The 22,155-nt window shown below is 46.6% G+C and overlaps 1 protein-coding gene and 1 non-coding gene across 2 annotated transcripts; both read left to right on the forward strand.

Moving 5' to 3' along the window:
- Positions 1–1,377: 1,377 nt before the first annotated feature.
- Positions 1,378–3,740, forward strand: LOC112086230 (uncharacterized protein At3g60930, chloroplastic-like). Its single transcript, XM_024155142.1, has 4 exons — positions 1,378–1,453; positions 1,514–2,074; positions 2,166–2,896; positions 2,970–3,740. Exons 1-4 carry the CDS (start codon positions 1,378–1,380, stop codon positions 3,738–3,740), a joined length of 2,139 nt encoding a protein of 712 aa, XP_024010910.1.
- An 8,121-nt stretch (positions 3,741–11,861) lies between these two features.
- Positions 11,862–11,968, forward strand: LOC112086311. The gene has a single exon (XR_002899433.1). It is a non-coding gene; the product is annotated as a small nucleolar RNA R71 (small nucleolar RNA).
- Positions 11,969–22,155: the final 10,187 nt, after the last annotated feature.

Here is a 22,155-nt window from a genome sequence, read left to right on the forward strand (position 1 = left end):
ATCTAGCCTTCTTCACGGCTCGGCCCACTTGCCATGGAGACATGATCTAGCCCACCGCACCGATACACGGCTCGGCCCAAACTTGTTGAAGTGGGGCTCGACCCATTTCTTTCGATGCGGCTCGGTCCACCTGTCTTCTTTCACGGCTCTCCCTACTGGCCTATCTGCACGGCTCTCCCATTTGTCTTGGTGAGAACGGCTCTCCACTTGTCATGGTGAGAACGGCTCTCCCACTTGGCGACCACGGCTCTCCCACTTGGCGACCACGGCTCTCCCACTTGGCGACCACGGCTCTCCCACTTATCTTTCTTCCATACTTAGCCATTCTGAGGTGGTTTATCTACTTGGGGTGAAAACCGACCCCAACAGTTAGCCCCCCAGCTCGTCAGTTTCGGAGGCGAGAGTGACGAGGTCCATTATTTCCGACCGTAGGATAAACCACTGAGTTAGACGCCGAGGCGTTTTGGGGATGAAGACGCCGAGGTGTTCTGGGAATGAAGGCGCCGAGGCGTTTTGGGAATGAAGACGCCGAGGCGTTCCCAAGGAGTGCCGAGGATGCCGAGGTGTTCGAGATGGTACCAAAGATGCCGAGGCAAGATTAAGGACGAGGCGATTTTTTTTTTAATAGTGATAGCCCATGACGAGGTGATTTGAGGAGGTTATGCCGAGCCGAACAAATGGCGAGGCGTTTCGAGAGAAAGCTCGTGCCGAGCTGTTTTGTTAGCGACAAGACGTCTCAAGAAAGAATGTCAATGCCGAGCCGTTTCGTTAACGACGAGGCGTTTCAAGAAACAGATTCAACGCCGAGCCGTTTCGTTAACGACGAGGCGTTTCAAGAGAACAGATTCAATACCGAGCCGTTTCGTTAACGACGAGGCGATTCAAGAGAGAAAGAGTCAATACCGAGCCGTTTTGTTAACGACGAGGTGTTTCAGAAGAACATATTCAATGCCGAGCCGTTTCGTTAACGACGAGGCGTTTCAAGAGGGAAAGAGTCAATACCAAGCCGTTTCGTTAACCTGGGTACCCTGACTGTTGGTCTTCCAAGAGGAAATTCCTGATCTTTCGGCGCGTGCCAACGACGCAGTCCGGTATAGCCAGTTCACCGCGGATCCCACGCGCTGTTGGACGGCTTCCCGAGGTTTACGCGGAATTCACGCGCTTCGTTTTTTTTCTATAAATAGGTGAGCTCCTTCACTCTTCCTCATTATCTCCAGACTCACTCGTTTTCACTAAAGGTAGCTCTCCCTTCTCTCTTCTTTCTCTCTCTAGTTTATTTATTTTCCGGCTAGGGTTTCCGAGGTCTCCGCCGTCCCAGATCTTTTTCTGGCAGAGGTTCGCCGAGTCCTTCTGTAATTCTTGTATAACTTGTAAATCATGTCGAGCCGCTCCGACGATTCGTTGGACTCGCTTTTTCATTACGAGCCGAGCCGCGTAGATGCCGAGGCGAGAAGTTCAACAGAATCCTCCGAGGCGTCGAATGACGCGAATCCATGAAACGAGGGTTCTGCAGATGACGAGCCGTTGGCATCGACGAGCCGTCCCCAGGACCCGGTTCCTGATCCGCCTGGCTTTACGCTTTCTTCCCTTGAGTCACTCGAGGCGTTGAGGCATCGCTTCGGGATATCCGAGGCGGTGGAGTTTGTCGTTCCCGAGAATATCGACCGAGCCGACAAGCCTCTGGAGAATCACTTCACTCTATACGAGGCGTTCTTCGAGCTTTGCTTTCTCTGGTTCCCGATCCCCGGAGTGATCCTCGAATACTTTTGGAAACACGGGATCTCGATTGGGCAGATTATGCCGAGGGGATTACGGCATATGATCGGCATTTTAGTCCGAAGCTTCGAATGCGGTCTTGACATCGAGCTGAATCCCCTGCTGAACTTGCTGGAAATCAGGAAAGCTCCGAAAGGAAATAGGTTCTATATTTCCAACAAGGCGAAGCGACGGATTATTGGCGGTTTTTCCAGCAAGGATCAGTTTTGGACTGAACGCTTCTTCTACGTCTTGGTGAACGATGCGTCGGTCGGCGAAGATTACGTTCACCGAACCAAGACTGCTTGGGTACCACTTGGTAGCCGACCCGAAGCTTTGCCTCGGCTCGGAGATTCAGTTGATATTCTCTTCCTTTTCTGAAACTTTTGCTTTTTTGCTTTGTTTTGCAGTTCGGTGCTATCTTCCCCCGATTCCCGACGACGTCTTTACTGTTCGAGACTCTCTTTTGGTGTGGAAGGTTAATTGGAGAAAAAACTTCACCCTCGAAAGAGTAGAAAAAGTGCGAGCCATCCTTGCCGGAGTCCCCGTCAGTTCTTCGTCCTCAAGTTCTTCGAGAGGTACCCGGGAGAAGATGGTGGTGATCGCCCTTAGAGAAAGGAAGAGACGCGAGGAAGAGCAAACCGAGGCGGTTCCGGCGCTAGCCGAGGCGGTATCAGCGCAAACCGAGGCCGTCCTTCAACCCGACCCTCCGAGCTGGGAAGGGGATGTGATGATCCGAGCCGCAGAAGGCGACACTGCCGAGGCGGCTGAGAAACACGTAGTGCCCGAGGTGTCTGGGGACGGCTTGGCGGCGCGGAGTAAGACTCCTTCGCAATCCGCCATCCTGGCCCTCCAGAAGTCAATGAGGCCACCGACTTCGGTCGTCCAGAAGCATGACTCTAGCCGAAAACGTGCGGCTACTGACAAGGGGAAAGGGGTCGCCGTCCAGAAGGACGAGCCATCCAAGAAGAGGCGGAAACCGACGCCCGGGGACCCCGCCGCGCGTAAATTGGTTGTTGACGACCCCGACGCTTCTGCCGTCACGTTCTCGCGTGTAAATAACGCGAACACGCGTCTTCCTCCTCCGGAGAAGCTGAGGAGGCCAAGGTCATATGGCGCGATGGCGCAGCGTGGTACCAAGGTACGTTTCTATTCGCTGTCCTTTATTTTCGTAAACTTTTGCTAAGTGTTTAACGCGAGTTTGTTCTTTGCAGTTTGTCGCGGCCATTAACGACATGATGGCCGAGTATGAGGCGGACCTGTCTAAGGTCGAACGTCGCTTGGACGGGGCCCGAAATGAGACCGCAGCGTCAAAGGTGAAGCTGGAAGAGGCGCAAAACGAAGCCGCGGCAGCGAAGGGGAAACTCACCGAGGCGATGACCCGAGTGTCGAGGTTGGAAGAGGAGAAGATAGTTCTTCGAGCAGACGTCAACAAAGTTTCCGCCTCGGTGATTCGCCTGGAGGTAGCAAGGAGAGCCAAAAGCGCCAAGGTGGCGTTGCTTAAAAGGCGTATCGAGGCCAAGGATGCGCTGTTCGAAGCCAAGGTCAAACGCGCGAAGAAGGAGGCGAGGCGCGAGCTGACGGCGAAGTTTCAGGAACGCCTCGCCAAGGTGGAGGAGGGTTTGGTCAAGCTCAAGAAGGCCAAAAATGATGAGAACGATCTGGGACAGATCAAGGGCAATCTTGCGATGATTGCCGACCTGAAGAAGCCGTACGCCCTGACGCTTGACGACGAGGAGGCGAAGCTGAAAAGCTGGGAGAGTAAGTATGCCGACGACGAGGCGTACGAGCGTATTGCTTCCGAGATTCGGGGCGAGCTGTATTACTCTCCCATATCGCCGGACTCGGTCGACACCACCCTCGGCAACGAGTCGCTCGAAGAGACAACGGCCAACTTAGGCGTGGTAGATCCGAACGGATCAAACGCGGGCACGCCAGTCCTCTCGAACCTCCTCGCCGAACGTGAGACGCAGTCCGCGGCTTGATACCCTCTGCTTTCCCCTGTTTCATCTTTCATGCTTTTGTACTTAGGTTTTTTGTACGTTTTTGAACTCTTTTTGTAACCGATGCCTGGACGGCTTTATGCACCCGACATTCATTTTTGCTTATGGATATATTTTCTCCTTTAGCTGTTTTTTGTTTGGATGCACTTATTTTTAATGACTTGTGAATATATCTGTGAAAACCAATGGCTTAGAGAAGATTGTCGAGAATGATTTTGATTGGCTTCCTTAACCGAATTCTTCGAAATCGATAGAAAGACGGGCTAAGGGTTGAGTTGTTTAAGGGTCTCGTTTGTATTCTTAATCCCGAGCTGGGAGTTAGTTTTGTGGAATATCCTTTAGGTGATGCTGGAAAGATTTTAAGTGATAATGTTTCGGCAAATTTTCGTAGCAACGCCGAGCCGTTTTTAACGACGAGGCGTTTTCGCCGTGCATGGTGCCGAGCCGTGTAAACGACGAGGCGTTTTCGCTTTGCGTGGTGCCGAGCCGTGTAAACGACGGGGCATTTTCTCTTTGCGTGGTGCCGAGCCGTGTAAACGACGAGGCGTTTTCGCTTTGGTTAGCCAAGGATGAAGTGTTATCGATCCTGACTAATGGACCAGTGTTTCCGAGAGGATGAGTATGTTTATCCGGGTTTTAAGAGTTTACTTCGGTTTAGAGAAAGCGATGTAGTCTCGACTTATATTCTCGTGTGCGATAGTAAACCGTGGTGACCTGATACGTTTTCGGTCTGATATTTGTATAGCACGCTTCATTGTTATCCATAGAGGATGTAACTTGCACCCTCGTCCTAGGAAAGGTGGTTAAAGTCCGTTTAGGGAACTTTGTATTTGTTGCCCCGTTGTGGCCAGCAACGAGACGATGCGTTCGGAGGCTTAGTTTGCCGAACTGAAACTGAGGACCAACAAAGGTCCGAGGTAATCAGGTCATGATATCATGCCGAAGTGGTATGATTACTCGCCAAAGTGATAAGTGAAAGTATTTAAAAATGCGAGCTTGTTAAAATAAGTTGCTGATTTAGAAAGAATGAGACACTAGCCGAAGCGATAATGAACAAACTAGAAATCCAAAATGAGATTCGAAATGAGCTGAGAATGTGCCGAAGTGGCGATGTTCCTAAGTAGCGAGCTAAAACAGCTAAAAATTGTAGGGTTAAAAGAGGTATGTGTATACGTGTAACGTCCCCGATCCGCAATAGGATCGCCGGGACGGACCATGGCCGTGAGAAGGAGAATAAAGACCAAGAGTCTAAGGAACACACAAGCCATGGTCCGGAATGATGGTTAAGTCTAGTTAAGTGGGACTTAGCCGGGAAAAAGGAGTGAAAATAGCTCAACGAGTAGGATTGAGCTAAGACGAGCTGGAAGGGGTAAGCTAAGCTAGCTGGATCAGCTGCCGGGAAGCTCAGCTCAGCTGGATCGATAGTAGGACAGTTGGTCTAGCTGAGTGGTCAGTGAACTAGCTGGACTGGGGTGGTTATAGGCGGTTATGGCCGAAGGGGTGCAAAGCCTATGCACCCAATCAATGCACCTGTTCGACCAACAACTCGCGCCTGTTCGCCCAAAACGGTTACCGCAAGGGAAAGTCTATAAATAGACCCCCTTGGGCCATATTTTCGGACACGCACAGACAAAGAGAGAAACTCTGCCCAAATTTCACCAAATCGTGCGACTAAGGCAATCCGAGAGAGGGAATAACTTGACTGGCGGTGAGGAAATCGACCGGAGTGGCTGGTGCGGGTTGCGGAAGAGAGAAGAAGGAAAGGAACGCGGCCAGAGTAATCGACCGCGGAATTTCTAAGGTGCGTTTTATTAAGTAGAGGCGTATGGTTAAACTATCGCACCGCCAGACGAACCGAACGATCGACCCAAGTATGGGCTAGGCCGATCGAACGGTAAGTCGCGGCCGAGGCGATAAGAATCCACCGAATGTGCTGACGATCGGCCAAAGTATGGGCTAGGCCGGTCCGATCGCGAGCCTTGGTTGGATTAATTATAAAAGTCGCCGGACATGGAATTGAGATTGGACCGGCGATGATGCGCGATTGGTCGTACGGATATGGACCGGATCTGGTTGGCGCGACGGTTGAGCGGCTTGGGAGTCTAAACGGATCTCGCCAAGACTCGGCCTGTCCAAGGCTGATCCATGATCTGGATTAGAATAGTCATCGTGGGTCAAATTCGGGTCGGGAATCATAGGCATGAAATGCATTCATGTGCATGCATATACTTAGCCAAAATTTCATAGACTTATACTATTGACCTTTCAGGAAAGGATGGCGATCCAAGAAGGGATTTGGCCTAGGCGCGCGGACCTGTTAGCCAAGCGGATGAGTGGTGTATTGAAAAAGATAGATAGGATCATGTACTCTTATAATAGCTTATATGCAGGGAAGGGAATCACCCAACCCATGACTTGGAAATGGCGGCAGTAGTCTTCGCACTTAAGATATGGCGATCTTACCTCTATGGAGCCAAAGTGCAAATCTACACTGACCATAAGAGCCTGAAGTACATCTTCACGCAGCCAGAATTAAACCTAAGGCAAAGGCGGTGGATGGAACTTGTGGCGGATTACGACTTAGATATAGCTTATCATCCTGGTAAAGCTAACTTGGTCGCGGATGCTCTAAGCAGAAGACGGTCCGAAGTGGCTGCGGGAAAAGAAGCGGAGATGCTAGTAAACATGATTGGGACATTGCGACTTAATGCCTTGTCCACCGAACCGGAACCGTTGGGCTTAGGGGCGGCAGATCAAGCTGACCTGCTTACCCGGATTCGGATTGCACAAGGAAAAGATGAGGTCTTGTGTAAGGCAATGCAGAACGGGAAGACGGAGTACCAAACCTCAAACAATGGCACCATTGTGGTTAATGGCCGAGTATGTGTTCCAGAAGTGAAGGAGTTAAAGGAAGAAATCCTTAGGGAGGCGCATCAGTCTAAGTTCTCAATTCATCCTGGGCTTAACAAGATGTACCAGGATCTGAAACGGTATTATCATTGGGTCGGGATGAAAAGGGACGTGGCTGAGTGGGTGGCAAGATGTCCTACTTGTCAACTGGTAAAGGCGGAACATCAAGTCCCGAGTGGGTTGCTACAGAGTTTACCCATTCCGGAGTGGAAATGGGACCATGTAACGATGGATTTCGTGACTGGTTTTCCCCGAACAAGGACCGGACGTGATGCGGTCTGGGTTGTGGTGGATCGATTAACTAAGTCCGCTCACTTCATTGCAATTAAAAAGACGGATGGTGTTGAGCAGATTGTGGTCAGGTATCTGGATTAGATAGTGCGGTTGCATGGTGCTCCGGCAAGCATAGTCTCAGACCGGGATTCGCGGTTCACATCTTTCTTCTAGAGGGCTTTTCAAAAGGCCTTAGGGACAAGAGTGAACATGAGTACGGCTTATCATCCGCAGACAGACAGACAGTCAGAACGGACCATACAAATTCTTGAAGACATGTTACGGGCTTGTGTTCTGGATTGGGGCGGGTGATGGGAGAAGTAATTACCCTTAGCCGAATTCGCCTACAACAACAGTTTCCATGCCAGCATTGGGATGTCGCCGTATGAAGCCTTATATGGACGGCCGTGCCGAACATCACTGTGTTGGACCCAAGTGGGAGAACGGAGTACAATTGGACCGGCTATTGTGGAGGAAACCACGGAAAGAATCAAGTTCCTAAAGATAAAAATGAAGGAAGCCCAAGACAGACAGAAAAGCTATGCGGACAAGCATCGGAAAGACCTTGAGTTTGCGGTGGGCGACCTGGTCTATCTGAAGATGATCACGTTCAAAGGAAGGGCACGGACTTCCAAGAGGGGAAAGCTTGATCCAAGGTACCTAGGACCATTCCGAATTATAGAAAGGGTTGGGGCAGTCGCATACAAGTTGGATTTACCACCGGCTATGGAAGCATTCCACAATGTTTTCCATGTATCCCAACTAAGGAAGTGCTTAACAGATCAAGATAAAGTCCTGACCGAGATTCCTTCAAACCTTAAAGGGAATCTGACTGTGGAAACAAGACCGGTCCGGATCATCGACAAGATGGAAAAAGCAACAACGAAAAAGATGATCCCGATGGTCAAAGTCGTTTGGGAAAGTAACGGTGTGGAAGAAGAAACATGGGAAACGGAATATCGGATGATGGCTGATTATCCCGAGTGGTTCACAGAATGGAACAAGGTTCTACCCCTTAACCCGGATTCGAGGACGAATCCCTTTCAAGGGGGGGAGACTTGTAACGTCCCCGATCCGCAATAGGATCGCCGGGACGGACCATGGCCGTGAGAAGGAGAATAAAGACCGAGAGTCTAAGGAACACACAAGCCATGGTCCGAAATGATGGTTAAGTCTAGTTAAGTGGGACTTAGCCGGGAAAAAGGAGTGAAAATAGCTCAACGAGTAGGATTGAGCTAAGACGAGCTGGAAGGGGTAAGCTAAGCTAGCTGGATCAGCTGCCGGGAAGATCAGATCAGCTGGATCGATAGTAGGACAGTTGGTCTAGCTGAGTGGTCAGTGAACTAGCTGGACTGGGGTGGTTATAGGCGGTTATGGCCGAAGGGGTGCAAAGCCTATGCACCCAATCAATGCACCTGTTCGGCCAACAACTCGCGCCTGTTCGCCCAAAACGGTTACCGCAAGGGAAAGTCTATAAATAGACCCCCTTGGGCCATATTTTTGGACACGCACAGACAGAGAGAGAAACTCTGCCCAAATTTCACCAAATCGTGCGACTAAGGCAATCCGAGAGAGGGAATAACTTGACCGGCGGTGAGGAAATCGACCGGAGCGGCTGGTGAGGGTCGCGGAAGAGAGAAGAAGGAAAGGAACGCGGCCAGAGTAATCGACCGCGGAATTTCTAAGGTGCGTTTTATTAAGTAGAGGCGTATGGTTAAACTATCGCACCGCCGGACGAACCGAACGATCGACCCAAGTATGGGCTAGGCCGATCGAACGGTAAGTCGCGGCCGAGGCGATAAGAATCCACCGAACGTGCAGACGATCGGCCAAAGTATGGGCTAGGCCGGTCCGATCGCGAGCCTTGGTTGGATTAATTATAAAAGTCGTCGGCCATGGAATTGAGATTGGGCCGGCGATGATGCGCGATTGGTCGTACGGATATGGACCGGATCTGGTTGGCGCGACGGTTGAGCGGCTTGGGAGTCCGAACGGATCTCGCCAAGACTCGGCCTGTCCAAGGCTGATCCATGATCCGGATTAGAATAGTCATCGTGGGCCAAATTCGGGTCGGGAATCATAGGCATGAAATGCATTCATGTGCATGCATATACTTAGCCAAAATTGCATAGACTTATACTATTGACCTTTCAGGAAAGGATGGTGATCCAAGAAGGGATTTGGCCTAGTCGCGCGGACCTGTTAGCCAAGCGGATGAGTGGTGTATTGAAACGGATAGATAGGATCATGTACTCTTATAATAGCTTATATGCAGACTCATAAGTTGTAATGAATCCTTTATTATATCAATAAAATATCCGTTTCTGTCTTCTAATAATACATATTGACTCTAACTTAGTGAATCTCAGAATACACATATCGAATATGACTTAAACAAAGGACTTGACCCTAAAATTGGACTGATGGGGTTGGAGCCGTATAGCGGTCCGACCGGGAACAACCTCCACGGGCTTAGAGTTCGGGATGGGGTGTTTCAATACGTACCCACTCCCCCCCCCCTTTTTAGGAGGGGGGACAGCTGAACCCGTCAGAGGACGGGCTGCCTACGTACCCTTTGCAGGGATCAAGCCGTCCCGTAGTTCATGCTGGTCGTGCTGCATCCTTAGTGATAGTATTTCTTCAGATGCATTGCGTTCCACGATCTTGGAATCGCCTCGTCAGCTAGTGTCGCGAGTTCGTAGACTCCTGGACGAACCACTTTTGTGACCTTGTAAGGACCTTCCCAATTTGCTCCGAGCTTTCCTGTGTTCTTCTCGGCAGTGTTTTGGAAAACCTTTCGGAGGACGAGCTTCCCTGTTTTGAATCTTCGACTTCGAACGTTTTTGTTGTAGTATCTCGCCGTCGCTTGTTGATAGTTCTGGATTCGAATTAAGGCTTGATCGCGCTTCTCGTTGATTAGGTCGAGCTCATCTAGCATCATTAAGTGGATCAACCCCTCCTGTCCTGGTAGAAGTCTTCGTCAGATATCTGGGAAATCCACTTCGGGGGGAATTACGCACTCCGATCCGTAGACCAAAGCGAATGGAGTTTCCCCGGTGGCTCGGCGCGGAGTTGTCCGATGAGACCAAAGGACTCCTTCGAGTTCGTCTGCCCACCATCCCTTCTTGGCGTCGAGCCTCTTTTTCAGACCGTCGAGGATCGTCTTATTGGCTGCTTCGGCTTGTCCGTTCCCTTGAGGGTATCTTGGCGTAGATTTGCTGAGGCGGATTTTCCACTTTTCGCAGAAGACTTCAAAGCGTGTTGAGATGAACTGGGATCCGTTTTCGGTGACTATCTCGTAAGGGACCCCGTGGCGGCAGATGATATTTTTCCAGACGAAGTGTTCGACTTGAACATCCTTTATGCTTGCGTAAGAGTCGGCCTCGACCCACTTGGAGAAGTAATCCGTGAGGACGAGCAGAAAACGCTTCTGCTTTGAGCGATGTAGAGGTCCGACGATGTCCATCGACCATCTCATGAACGGATAAGGTGACGAAATTGACGAGAGCAACTCGGTAGGTTGATGAATTGTTGGAGCGTGCTGCTGACATTTCTCGCACTTCGCCGTAAGTTTCTCGCAGTCCTTGACCATTGTGGGCCAGAAATAGCCGTGCCGTTTTATCTTGATAGCGAGACACCTTCCGCTGGAGTGGTTCCCACACGCGCCGCTGTGCACCTCGTGCATGATCTTTCTTGCCTCCGGTCCTTCGACGCAGGTCATGAGAGGCCCTAAAAATCTCCATTTAAACACCTCGCCATCGACGAGGACATACCGTGCGGCCTGAGCTTTTAGTTTGCGGGCTTCCCATTTGTCAGTTGGCACCTCTCCATGGCGATATACATTCGGATAGCTCCGAGCCATTCTTTGTCGCAGCCGTACTCCGGCTCGGCCGGTGAGGCGTCTTCGTCCATAGGAAAGGCTTCGTCGTCCTCTAGTTCTTGTTCAGGAGGATTTATCAGCCGAACTCCTTCCACCTCTTCGATGCTAGGACGTTCGATGAATTCGACCGGGATCGTCCGCCGGAGGTCTGGGTCCGAGGTCGAAGCGAGTGCTGCCAATGCGTCGGCCGAGGTGTTTTCTCCTCGGGGGATGCGAGTGAGTTCGAACTCATCGAATTTTTGCACCAAATCTCGGACCACTTTGAGGTAAGCTCCCATTCGTCCAACCTTCGCCTCGTATTCTCCGTTGAATTGACATGCTACGAGCTATGAATCGCAAAAGGTTCTTATCTTTCGAACTCCAATTCCCTGCGCTAGTCGTATGCCGGCGATCAGTGATTCGTATTCCGCTTCGTTGTTCGAGGCGTGGAAGTTCAGGCGAAAAGACTGATCCAATATTTCTCCGGTGGGAGAGGTAAGGCGGATTCCTATTCCCGAGCCGTGTTTAGACGACGAGCCGTCGACGTGCAGCGTCCACACTTCGTCTAGTGTCGGCTCGTTTGTTGCTTCGACGGGAAGTTCAATGAGGAAATCTGCGAGCACCTGTGACTTTGCAGACGACCTGTTCCGATACTCGATGTCGTATTTGCTTAGCTCTATGGCCCACTTGGCGAGCCGACCGGATTGGCTAGGGCTGTGTAGGATCGAGCGCAGTGGAAGCGTAGCGAGCACAACAACTGAATGTGATTGAAAGTACGGGCGCAGTTTCCGAGCCGAGACTGATAACTAAGGTTTTTAAGGCCTTAAGAAGGGTTATCAATCTTCTCTTCCAGCTCTTGGTGTCTACAAGCATCTTCTCCTTTATAGCTTCTATCATAATCTTCCCCATAAGTGTCTTGGCTCATGGCTAAGTTCTCAACAAGTTCCAGAGCTGCATTGATTTCTTTTGCTAAGAAATTTCCATTTGATGCTGTGTCCAACTGAATCCTGATCTTAGGAACAGCTCCTCTATACAAAGTGCTAAGGAGAGAGGCTTCTGAAAAGCCATGATGTGGGCACTGATTTGTGTAGCTTCTAAACCTTTCCAAAGCTTCTCCAAAGGTCTCATTAGAATGTTGAGTGAAGCTGGAAATCTGGTTCCTTAGCTTTGCAGTCCTTGAGCTTGAGAAGAACTTGGATAGAAAGGCAATCTTGCATTGCTCCCATGTGTGGATGGATCCTCTTGAGAGGTTCTTTTCCCACTGATGTGCCTTATCTCCAAGGCTGAATGGGAACAATCTCAGTTTGAAACTGTCTTCAGATACCCCATTGATCTTAGTGAGATCACAAACTCTGTCAAACTGATCCAGATGCTCCAAGGGATCCTCCATAGGTAAGCCATGGAACTTCTGATTCTGAACCATATTGATCAAAGAGGCCTTCACCTCAAAGTTGTTGTTTTGGACAGGAGGTGGCCTGATTCCTGCTCCATACTGGTGTGCATAAGCTCGGTCATTCTCACCAACAAAGACTGGTTGGGGCTGATGACGTATGGGTGGGTTTGGGTGGGGCTGTGGCTGGTTAACTTGAGGTTGGTCTTGGTTCTGGTTACCCTGAGCGTGTCCCTGATGGACCTGAGCCTGTTGAGCCTGAATTCCAATCCCATTACCAGCTCTTTGACCTTAATCAGCTTCTTGAGCCTGATGCTCATTCCCAACTTGCTGATTCATTCCTAACCTCTCCAAGTGAACATCTCCTTCTCTTTGTCTTCTGGCTTGGCTTCTTGTGATCATAAACCTGAAAACAAAGACAGAGCTTGAAAGGTGATCAGTAAAACAAAAGAAACTTGATCTCAAAAACTATATCAGAAACTAATGCTAACAATCCCCACACAATATGGCAACGGCGCCAATTGATAACTAAGGTTTTTAAGGCCTTAAGAACGGTTATCAATCCCCTTGTCAAAGTAGTATAAGAGGTGTCAATCCATATGTGTGGTAGTTAGGCACTAGTTTATGTGATAGGTTCTTAAGTCAAGTAATCAAAGATGAGTTTTGTGAAACCAGCAACAAGAAAACATAAAACAAGAAACAAGCAAGCTATTATGAATGAACTAAACAAAGCAAGCAAACAAAACAAAGTGATGATTAAGCAAATGATAAAAGATAAACCTCTAGATGTGATCATTGATTAGGGTGCTTTAGATATTGATTCATGATGCTAAGAACATAATGCAACACTTGCTACTCTTTAGTCTAGGCTTCTTAATCAGATTAATTCATTCCCATGACAATAATCCCTTTGCTAATCACTTAATCAAGTCTAACAACCATTAGATATAATCAAGCAATCAGCAAGCATAATGCATCAAGCCTAATAAGTGACCAAACAATCTCTCAACCAAGAAGACTGAATCTTATACAGAAAGACATAACAAGCAATCACATGATCTCAAACATTTCAACTTAGAACTCTAATCTAGACTAATCCTCTCATGAAGGCATTAATCTCTACACTAATCCACTTTCAAACCAAATCATCATTTGTGAAATATGAATCAATGAGCATTAAGAAACATTTCTAATATGTCATTCATGCATTTAACAAATCATTCCCATGATGAAAAAGGCATAAACCCTTAAGTTAGCTCATTCAGGCATTTCATCAAACACTTTTCGTGCATGAAATGTCTATGAACCCAGATTTCACTTTCCCAAGGAAATCTGGCATTAGGAGCAGCTAACTAAGGAAATGGAATGAGAATCTAAACCCTAAACATCACCAATCAAACATCTAAGCACCTAAATCTACACACCTAGAAGTTTAAAAGATGACTACTCACTAATCATGAAGAACACATCTAATCTTTTGCAAGAGATGATGTTAATCATGATTAGAAGTAGAAATGAGATGATGAGATGATAAGAAACAGACTTGGAATGATCAAATCCCTTCAGATATCTCTTAATCAAAAACGTTTTACACTAAAAAGGAAAGAAAACTAGAGAGAAAACTAAGTAGAAGATAACATCTCTAGGGTTTTTCTCCAAAAAGCTATATATACTAAGTGCTAATGAACCGGGTCAGCCCGGAACAAACCGGGTCCTGACCCGGCTTTAGTGGGTAAAGTGGAATTACTGCGGGTTGGTCCAGTGTCTCCGAGGTAGCACGCCCAAGTCGCAGTAAATGAAGAACTTGTCTTGTGAGACTTAAATCGCTTTGTCTTAGCCGCACGCCCAAGTAGGAGTGTTTTGCGAGTCTTGCTGCGGCTTAATCTTCTTCTTCTTCAACTCGCAGGACCAAGGAGGTTTCTGGGGAATGTACATGTGCGACTTGGTCATCCCTAGTCCCAGGTCGCAGGCTCAAGTCGGAGTAAATTGCGAATGATCATGCGGCTTGGTTCCAGTGTCTCCCAGGTAGCATTCCCAAGTCGCAGTATTGTGGACTTAGCAATTTTCTTGCTCGGGAGCCTCAGACCTCATCCATTGATAGCTTACCCGCACTTCTCAACTCGCAGCATCAATTTCCAGGCATTCGTCTTCAGGCTTGCGAGTTAACCAAGTCGCAAGACCATCTCGCAGCATTCAGAGCAGCATGGACCACTTCGTATTCCGGAGAGTGTAACTTCTAAGATAATTGTCCGAATTGAGTGATTTTGGTTGCCGATGACAGAGGGCTAATTTATCCCCAACTTTGGTGAAGGAAGCCTCGGTGCTTGGGAAGTGGAAGGCTTCCTGGAGGGCACATCTTTGCAGTGCATTTACACGACCAGAGAGAGGCGTCTAGACATGTGTCCATTCCGGAGACCGTATCTTCCTGCTCATAGCTCCGAATCGAATTCTCGTGGACGTTCTCGAAAGAAGACTCAATTGTCTCTGATTCTCATGAAGACCCCGGAAACTGAATCGGCCTGGAAGTACACCGTCCGTCGCATTCTTCAGAACTGATCTGCTTGGTCCGGAACAGCTGCGAGACAGGGGTTCCTTCCGACGAGCTTAACTCTCTGCTCACGGGTCTGAATTCCAGGATTCTGCTTTCTATGAGACCGTGAACCAATCCTCTCAAACTTCTATGAAGCACCCGACATCTGAATCGGACCGGAAGGTTCCCCGGACAGGCGATCATTCAGGAATATCGGATTGCTCTGGAATGAGTGCGAGACCTGTTCGTCTTACGATTACCATATCTTTCAGCTCCGTGGTCCAAATTCCTTGATTCCAACTGTTATGAACTCTTGACTCAATTATCTCCAACTTTTATGAAGACTCCGACAGCTAAATCTGACCGGAAGGTTCCCCGGACAGGCGATTTCGGAAACGTGTCTGCACCCGGAGATTTTGGCCGAGAGACTTGACCGCGGTACGTGTTTTTGGCCGAGAAAGCTACCCGCGGGAAGGATTTTGGTCGAGAACCTTCGACCTTCAGTACACCATTTTGCCGAGAAACCCAAAATTGCTCCTTTTCACCATTTTTGATCATTCCAACTCCATTTCTTCATCTGAATCACATCATCTACTCCAAATTGGCTCCAAAAGCACCTGTTTAACACTCCAGAACATGCAAAACACTCTTGGACCTAATGCAATCTCCTAAGTCCTAAAACAATGCCTAAAGACCTAAAATGCATGCAAATGAGACATGATTTTGACTAGAATATGTACATTAAATGATGCAATTTATGAATATATCAACTCCCCCACACTTATCCTTTGCTTGTCCTCAAGCAAAAAGAACAAATGAGAGAGAGAGGTTGAATGCATTGGGAGTTCATATTTCCTTTGAAAGAGAAAAGTGACAACTAAGAGAATTCAAGTTCATGCTCAATATGCAATGCAAGACCATACTCTGATGTATCAACTCAACAGTAATCTCCACAAGTTCTCTTATTCCTCAACTCTTTGACATTCATTAAGCTCTTTACCAAGTGGATCAAATGATGCAATGTTCAAACAAGCAAAGTTTGGCTAGGGTGAGGTAATGAGACTAAAATGATCTCATCAGCGCCTGAGTGGGTTCAATGCAGCAAGGGGATCTCTCTATGAATGATCAAACTTTGGCAGAATGCTTAAGGTAAAAAGCAAACTATGCATACAAGGGCAAGGACTCATCCCACCCCACACTCTACTCAAAGCTTTCTCACTTGCTCAACCTCTCAAGATCCTCACTTTCCACACTCATTTTCCTCTCACTAGGGGACTCACTTTTCATTTTCACACTCAAGTCTTGGAGTCCAAACTTTACATAGCTCTTTTTCACTTTCTTTTGTAACCTCTAGCCTCTTTTTTCTTTCTTTTTAAAACATTTGAGCTCTTGGGCTTCTTTTCTTTTCTTTTCACTTAGAGGCTAGACTTTTTCTTTTCAAAACACTAGAGCTCACTTTCTTGACTCAAAACTCCAAGACTGATTTCTTTTCTTTTTATATCCCCTAGTTATCACCATTCTCCTTTTATTTCCACTCATCTCTCCTTTTTCCACTCACCAACAAGTATTCCCCATCACTTAGTTCTCACCAAATCTCTCAGCTCCTTGATGATGGAACTTAACACTCAATGAGTCTTGCCCTTGTCGCTCTAAACCTAACACTTTCTGCTAAGTTTAATCCAAGGTGGCCTTTCAATCACACACAAACATTTGGCTTGAAGGAAGGATGGGTTCAAGGTGAGGAAAACTGATCCAGATGTGGACTCAGCTATTTGAGCTAAGGAAGAGGGTGGTAAAAACAGGATTCTAGCTCAAATATGTATATAGGTATCCACAAGCTTATTCAAACAATGCATCACAAGATAATTTCAAGTCAAGTTCAAGGTTTTCACTTATTAGAATTGAGTTCAATTCAAACTTGCTTCTCAGATTCAAATCATTTCAAGCCTTGCAAGCAAAGAAGTCATTTCACAAGCATATTTCATCCAAATTCTCAAAGTGATGTACTCTCAAGGAAAGAACCTATCATTACTCCCATTTGCATATGATGCAAACCTATATGAAAATGCAAACTAGACTCAACCTAAAATGTGAATGCAACTACATGAGCATTTTTTGTGAAAATTTTTTCAGATTTTTCCATTTTTTTGGTTTTTATATGCACTTAGATGAATGCAAAATGAGACTCAAAGTGAAAAGGAAAATAAGATCAGAATAAACATGATTAGTAAACACAAAACCCCTCCCCCACACTTAAATAACACAGTCCCTTGTGTTATAAAAGCATGAGAAAGAGAAAAAAATCAAACATGAAATGCAAAAGATAAAGAAAAATGCTAAATGCTCATTTACAAGTGTTTGGAGTGATACCTGGTGTGGTTCTTGTGTAAAAGTGGAGTGAGTATCTGCACCAGATGAGGCCAGACACCACTAGAGATGGGTTTGGCTTGGCCTGAACTCTCTTGTGCGGCATGGACTTGTCTTGGACCAACTTGCAGACTTTGGGACATAGATACCTCGGCCTTTCTTCTTTTGCTGCTACCTAGTTCCTCTTTTCCCAGGTAGCACACCTAAGTCGCAGCTTTTGTCACTTAAACTCCTCGGCCACTCCTCTTTTGCTGCTACCTAGTCTCCATACTTCCCAGGTAGCATGACTTGCCCGCATGTTTTTGGACTTAGGAAATTGGCCAATCTTCTTATGCTGCTACCTGGTTTCTCTTTTCCCAGCTAGCACACCTAACTTGGAGTAAATTGAGAGTGTATGTGCGACTTGGTTTCTCTTGTTCCTAGGTAGCACAACCAGGTAGCAGAGTTTGGGACTTAGAACTCTTGGCCTGTTCTTCTTTTGCTGCGGCCTGGACATCTTTCACTAGGTAGCACGCCCAAGCCGGAGTAAATTGCGAGTCCTGCTGCGGCCTGGGCTCTTCTTGATCCAAACCGCACACCTAGGTAGCACTGAGGCGTTCTCCAAGTTTTTCAGTCCTTAAACACTTCTCTCAGCTCTCTCACATGCTCCATTCCATTCATCACTGAGCTATGTCCTCCAAAAATCACCTAGAACCTGAGACCAACTCACAAAACCCATCAAAAGATCCTAAAACATAAAAAGAAATGAGAGAAAAGAATAAAAAGATTATATACAAGGATAAGCTTGGTGTGTCTCCCAAGAGCACTTTGTTTAAAGTCACTAAGTTTGACTTTGAAAAACCTGTTTTCAGCTGGGGTGAGGTTGAGCACTGATGCTCTTCAGCACTTCAATGGTCCTGAGCAAGAAAGCTGAGTTGGTTTGCTGCCTTTGGGAACCATTAGACCCTTGTCCTTGAGATCCCACCTTGAGACCTTTGTCCACCAGCTCTTGAATACCATCTGGGTCTTTATCAAAGATGGCCCTTGTGAGACATTCCCTCACTTCAGCAAACAGACCTGGCTTCCCATTGCAATCCAGCTTATACTTCAGAGAACCATCATCATCAACCCAAGGAGTGAGATCCAAGTCTTGAGAAGAAAGATCAGGTTTAATACTCTTGTCTTCTGATGCTGAGCCATCACTTTTGGTGTTAATCATCCTTAGATCACTAAGTGTAGGAGACCATGAGAGCAAGATGTCTTCTTCTCTGATCAATGGCTGTTCAGTCCCATCCTTGTAAACAGAGTTGGTGTGAGGTTCTTTTTCTATTTCCACAGCTGAGAGAGATTGGGATCCACCTAAAATCCCAGCACTTCCTACATACTTCATCTCAAGTACCTTAGGGGGTTCTATCTCTTGAACAACTGATCCACAAAATTCAGCTAAAGGTGGTTGAACAGGGTAAAAGGCATCCTTATCCACCTTTGTAAGCACCACTCTTTGAGTATCAAAGTCAATCATTGCACCAGTGGTGTTGAGAAATGCAGTTCCAAGCAATAGGGGGAGCTCTTTGGTCTTCTTCATGATAGACATGACTTTTTAAGGTCTCAGGGCTATCAATCCCCTTGTCAAAGTAGCACAAAGAGGTTAATCAATCCAAGAATGTGGTGATAGACACTAAGCTATATGATCAAGTTCTTAATTCAAGCAAACAAGAGTGGGTTTTGGTTAACTAATGACAACTAACAAACTTAAACAGGTTTAAAGACTAATGACAATGACTAATCAAGAACTAAGCAATGACAAATGATGTGAATATGATATGATGGAGGCATGAGATTCTAGACATGATAGTTGGTTAGGGTGCTTTGGTGCTAAACTAGAAATGCTAATGACAATGATGAGACATGATTCAAATGATTAAGAACTCAAATCTAGGTTAATCCTCTCATGAAGGTATTAACCCCTATACTAATCCATTTTCAAACCAAATTCCCATTTGTGAAACATGAATCAATATGCATTAACAAACAGCTCTTAATGATCATTCAAGCAAATAACAATACATCATCATGCAGAAAAATGCTTAAACCTCTAATACAGCTCTTTCAGGAATTTCATCAAACACTTTTGGTGCATGAAATTCCCAGAATCTAGATCTCAAGTGATTATCAAGGATCTAGCATAGAGAACAGCTGTTTAGAGAGATGAATCAATGAATCTAGCCCTAAGCACTCCTAATCTAACACTTTAGCACCCTAACCTACACATCTAGAACCTCATTAGGGTGACTACTCACTAATCATACTAATCTCTCTTAAACCTTTGCAAGTTGAGAAGATTAGCATGATTAATGATGAGAAATGGAGATGGAGATGATAGATTCAAAAGAAAACAGCTTTAAACACCCAGATCTCTTTAAACTCTCTTGATTAAACACTCAAATATAGATATTTCTCTTCTTAATGGAGTCTTTCACAAAAGAGGCAAGAGACAAAGGAAATAAAACTTAATCCTCTCCCAAAAAACCTTAAAAAGTATTTATACTTCCTTAAAAACGAACCGGGTCAGCCCGGAACAAACCGGGTCCTGACCCGGCTTTAATGGATAAAGTGGGAATTACTGCGGGTCGGTCCAGTATGTCCCAGGTCGCACACCTAAGTCGCAGTAGATGAAGACTTGTCTTGTGAAGCCTGAATCGCCTTGTCTGAGCCGCACGCCTAAGTAGGAGTGTTTTGCGAGTGTTGCTGCGGCTTGGTCTCCTTCCTCTCCAACTCGCAGGGCTAAGGCGGTTTCTGGGGAATGTACAAACTGTGCGGGTTGGTCTCTATTGCACCTAGGTCGCAGGCTCAAGTCGGAGTGATTTGCGAGTGATCGTGCGGCATAGTTCCAGGCGCGGCTAACTCGCATGCCTAAGTCGCACGATTGTGGACTTAGCATTTCTCTTTCTCTTGAGCTTCAGACCTCTTCCAGTGATAGTTCACCCGCACATATCAAATCGCAGCATCAGCATTCAGGCGTTCATCTTCAGGCCTGCGGGTTAACCAAGTCGCAAGCCCATCTCGCAGCATCCAGAGCAGCTTAGACCACTTCGCATTACGGAGAGTGTAACTCCTATGAGACTTGTCCGAATTGAATGATTTTGGTTGCAGAAGACAGAGGACTCATTTATCTCCAACTTTGGTGAAGGAAGCTTCGGTGCTTGGGAAGTTTAAGGCTTCCTGGAGGGCACATCTTTGCAGTGCATGTACACGACCAGAGAGAGGCGTCTAGAGATGTGTCCATTCCGGAGACCATATCTTTCTGCTCATAGATCCGAATTGAATGCTCTTGGACGTTCTGGAAAGAAGACTCAAATGTCTCTGATTCTCATGAAGGACCCGGAAACTGAATCGGCCTGGAAGTGCACCGTCCTTCGCATCCTTCAGAACTGATCTGCTCGGTCCGGAATACCTGCGAGATAGGGGCTCCTTCCGACGAGCTTAACTCTCTGCTCACGCGTCCGAATTCCACGATTCCACTTGCTATGAGACCGTGATCCAATGCTCTCCAACTTCTATGAAGCACCCGCCATCTGAATCGGATCGGAAAGTTCCCCGGACAGGCGATTTCTGAGACATGTTTGCACCCGGAGATTTTGGCCGATACACTTCACTCGCGGTACGTGTTTTGGTCGACAAAGTCCACCCGCGGTACGTGAAAATGGTCGACAAAACCTTCCTGGCCAGCGAGAATGGCCGATAACCTCCATAGACCCAAGTTTTCCACTTTTTCAAGCTTTGCTCACCATTCCACCTCCTGGATTCGTCTTTTCAGCTCCATATTCACCTGATAGACACTCAAAACATGCAAAGACTCATTGGGACCTAATGCATCTCCTAAGTTCTAAAACAAACCCTAAGGACCTAAAATGCATGAAATAAAACATGATTTGGAATCATTTATGCAACCTAAATGGTGCAAATTATGAACGTATCAACTCCCCCACACTTGTCCTTTGCTTGTCCTCAAGCAAAAAGAGCAAATGAGAGAAAGAGGTTGTATGCAATGGGAGTTCACATTTTCTTTTTGAGAGAAGTGATCACAATGAGAACTCAAGTTCATGCTCAATTATGCAATGCAAAGTCATACTCAGATATATATCATCTCAGCAAGGAATCTCCACAAGTTCTTCTCTCTCTCAACTCTTTCACATTCATTAAGCTTTTATCAGGTGGATCTCATGATGCAAGGTTTAAACAAGCTGGCTTGGCTAGGGAGAGGCTATGAGATTAAAACGATCTCATCAGTGTTCAAGTGGGTTAAATGCAGCAAAGGGATCTCTCTATGAATGATCAAACTTTGGCAGAATGCTAAAGGTAAAAAGCAACCTATGCATACAAGGGCAAAGACTCACCACACCCCACCCTCTACTCAAAGCTTCCTCACTTGCTCAAAAATCCTCACTTTTCACTCTCATTTTCCTCTCACTAGGGGATTCACTTTTCACTTTTCCTCACAAGTCTTGGAACTCAAACTTTACACAGCTCTTTTTCTTTTACAACTTCTAGCCTCTTCTTTCTTTCTTAACAAAACATTTGAGCCTTTGGCTTCTTTTCTTCCTTTTTTACTTAGAGGCTAGACTCTTTCTTTTCAACAAACCAGAGCTCACTCTCTCAAAACACCAAGACTGATTTCTTTTTCTTTCATTCCCCTAGCTATTTTCACTCTCTCTTTTCCACTCATCTCACCTTTTTCCACTCACCAAAAGGTCTTTTCCCCCACACTTATTCCTTGCCAAAACTCTCAGTTCCTTGATGTTGGAACACAGCACTCAATGAGACCTGCCCTTGTCGCTCTAAACCTAACACTTTCTGCTAAGTTTGATCCAAGGTGGCCTTTCAATTCACACACAAACATTGGCTTAAAAGAAGGATGGGTTCAAGGTATGGGAACTGATCCATGATGTGGATTCAGCTACTTGAGCTAAGGAAAAGAGTGGTGAAAACTGTGGTTCTAGCTCAAGTACGTATATTGGTATCCACAAGCTTTTTCAAACAATGCATCACAAGATATTTTCAAGTCAGGTTCAAGGTTCCCACTTAATTA

The sequence above is a fragment of the Eutrema salsugineum genome, unplaced genomic scaffold (assembly GCF_000478725.1).
Source record: "Eutrema salsugineum unplaced genomic scaffold, Eutsalg1_0 scaffold_21, whole genome shotgun sequence".
NCBI classification, from domain to species: domain Eukaryota; kingdom Viridiplantae; phylum Streptophyta; class Magnoliopsida; order Brassicales; family Brassicaceae; genus Eutrema; species Eutrema salsugineum.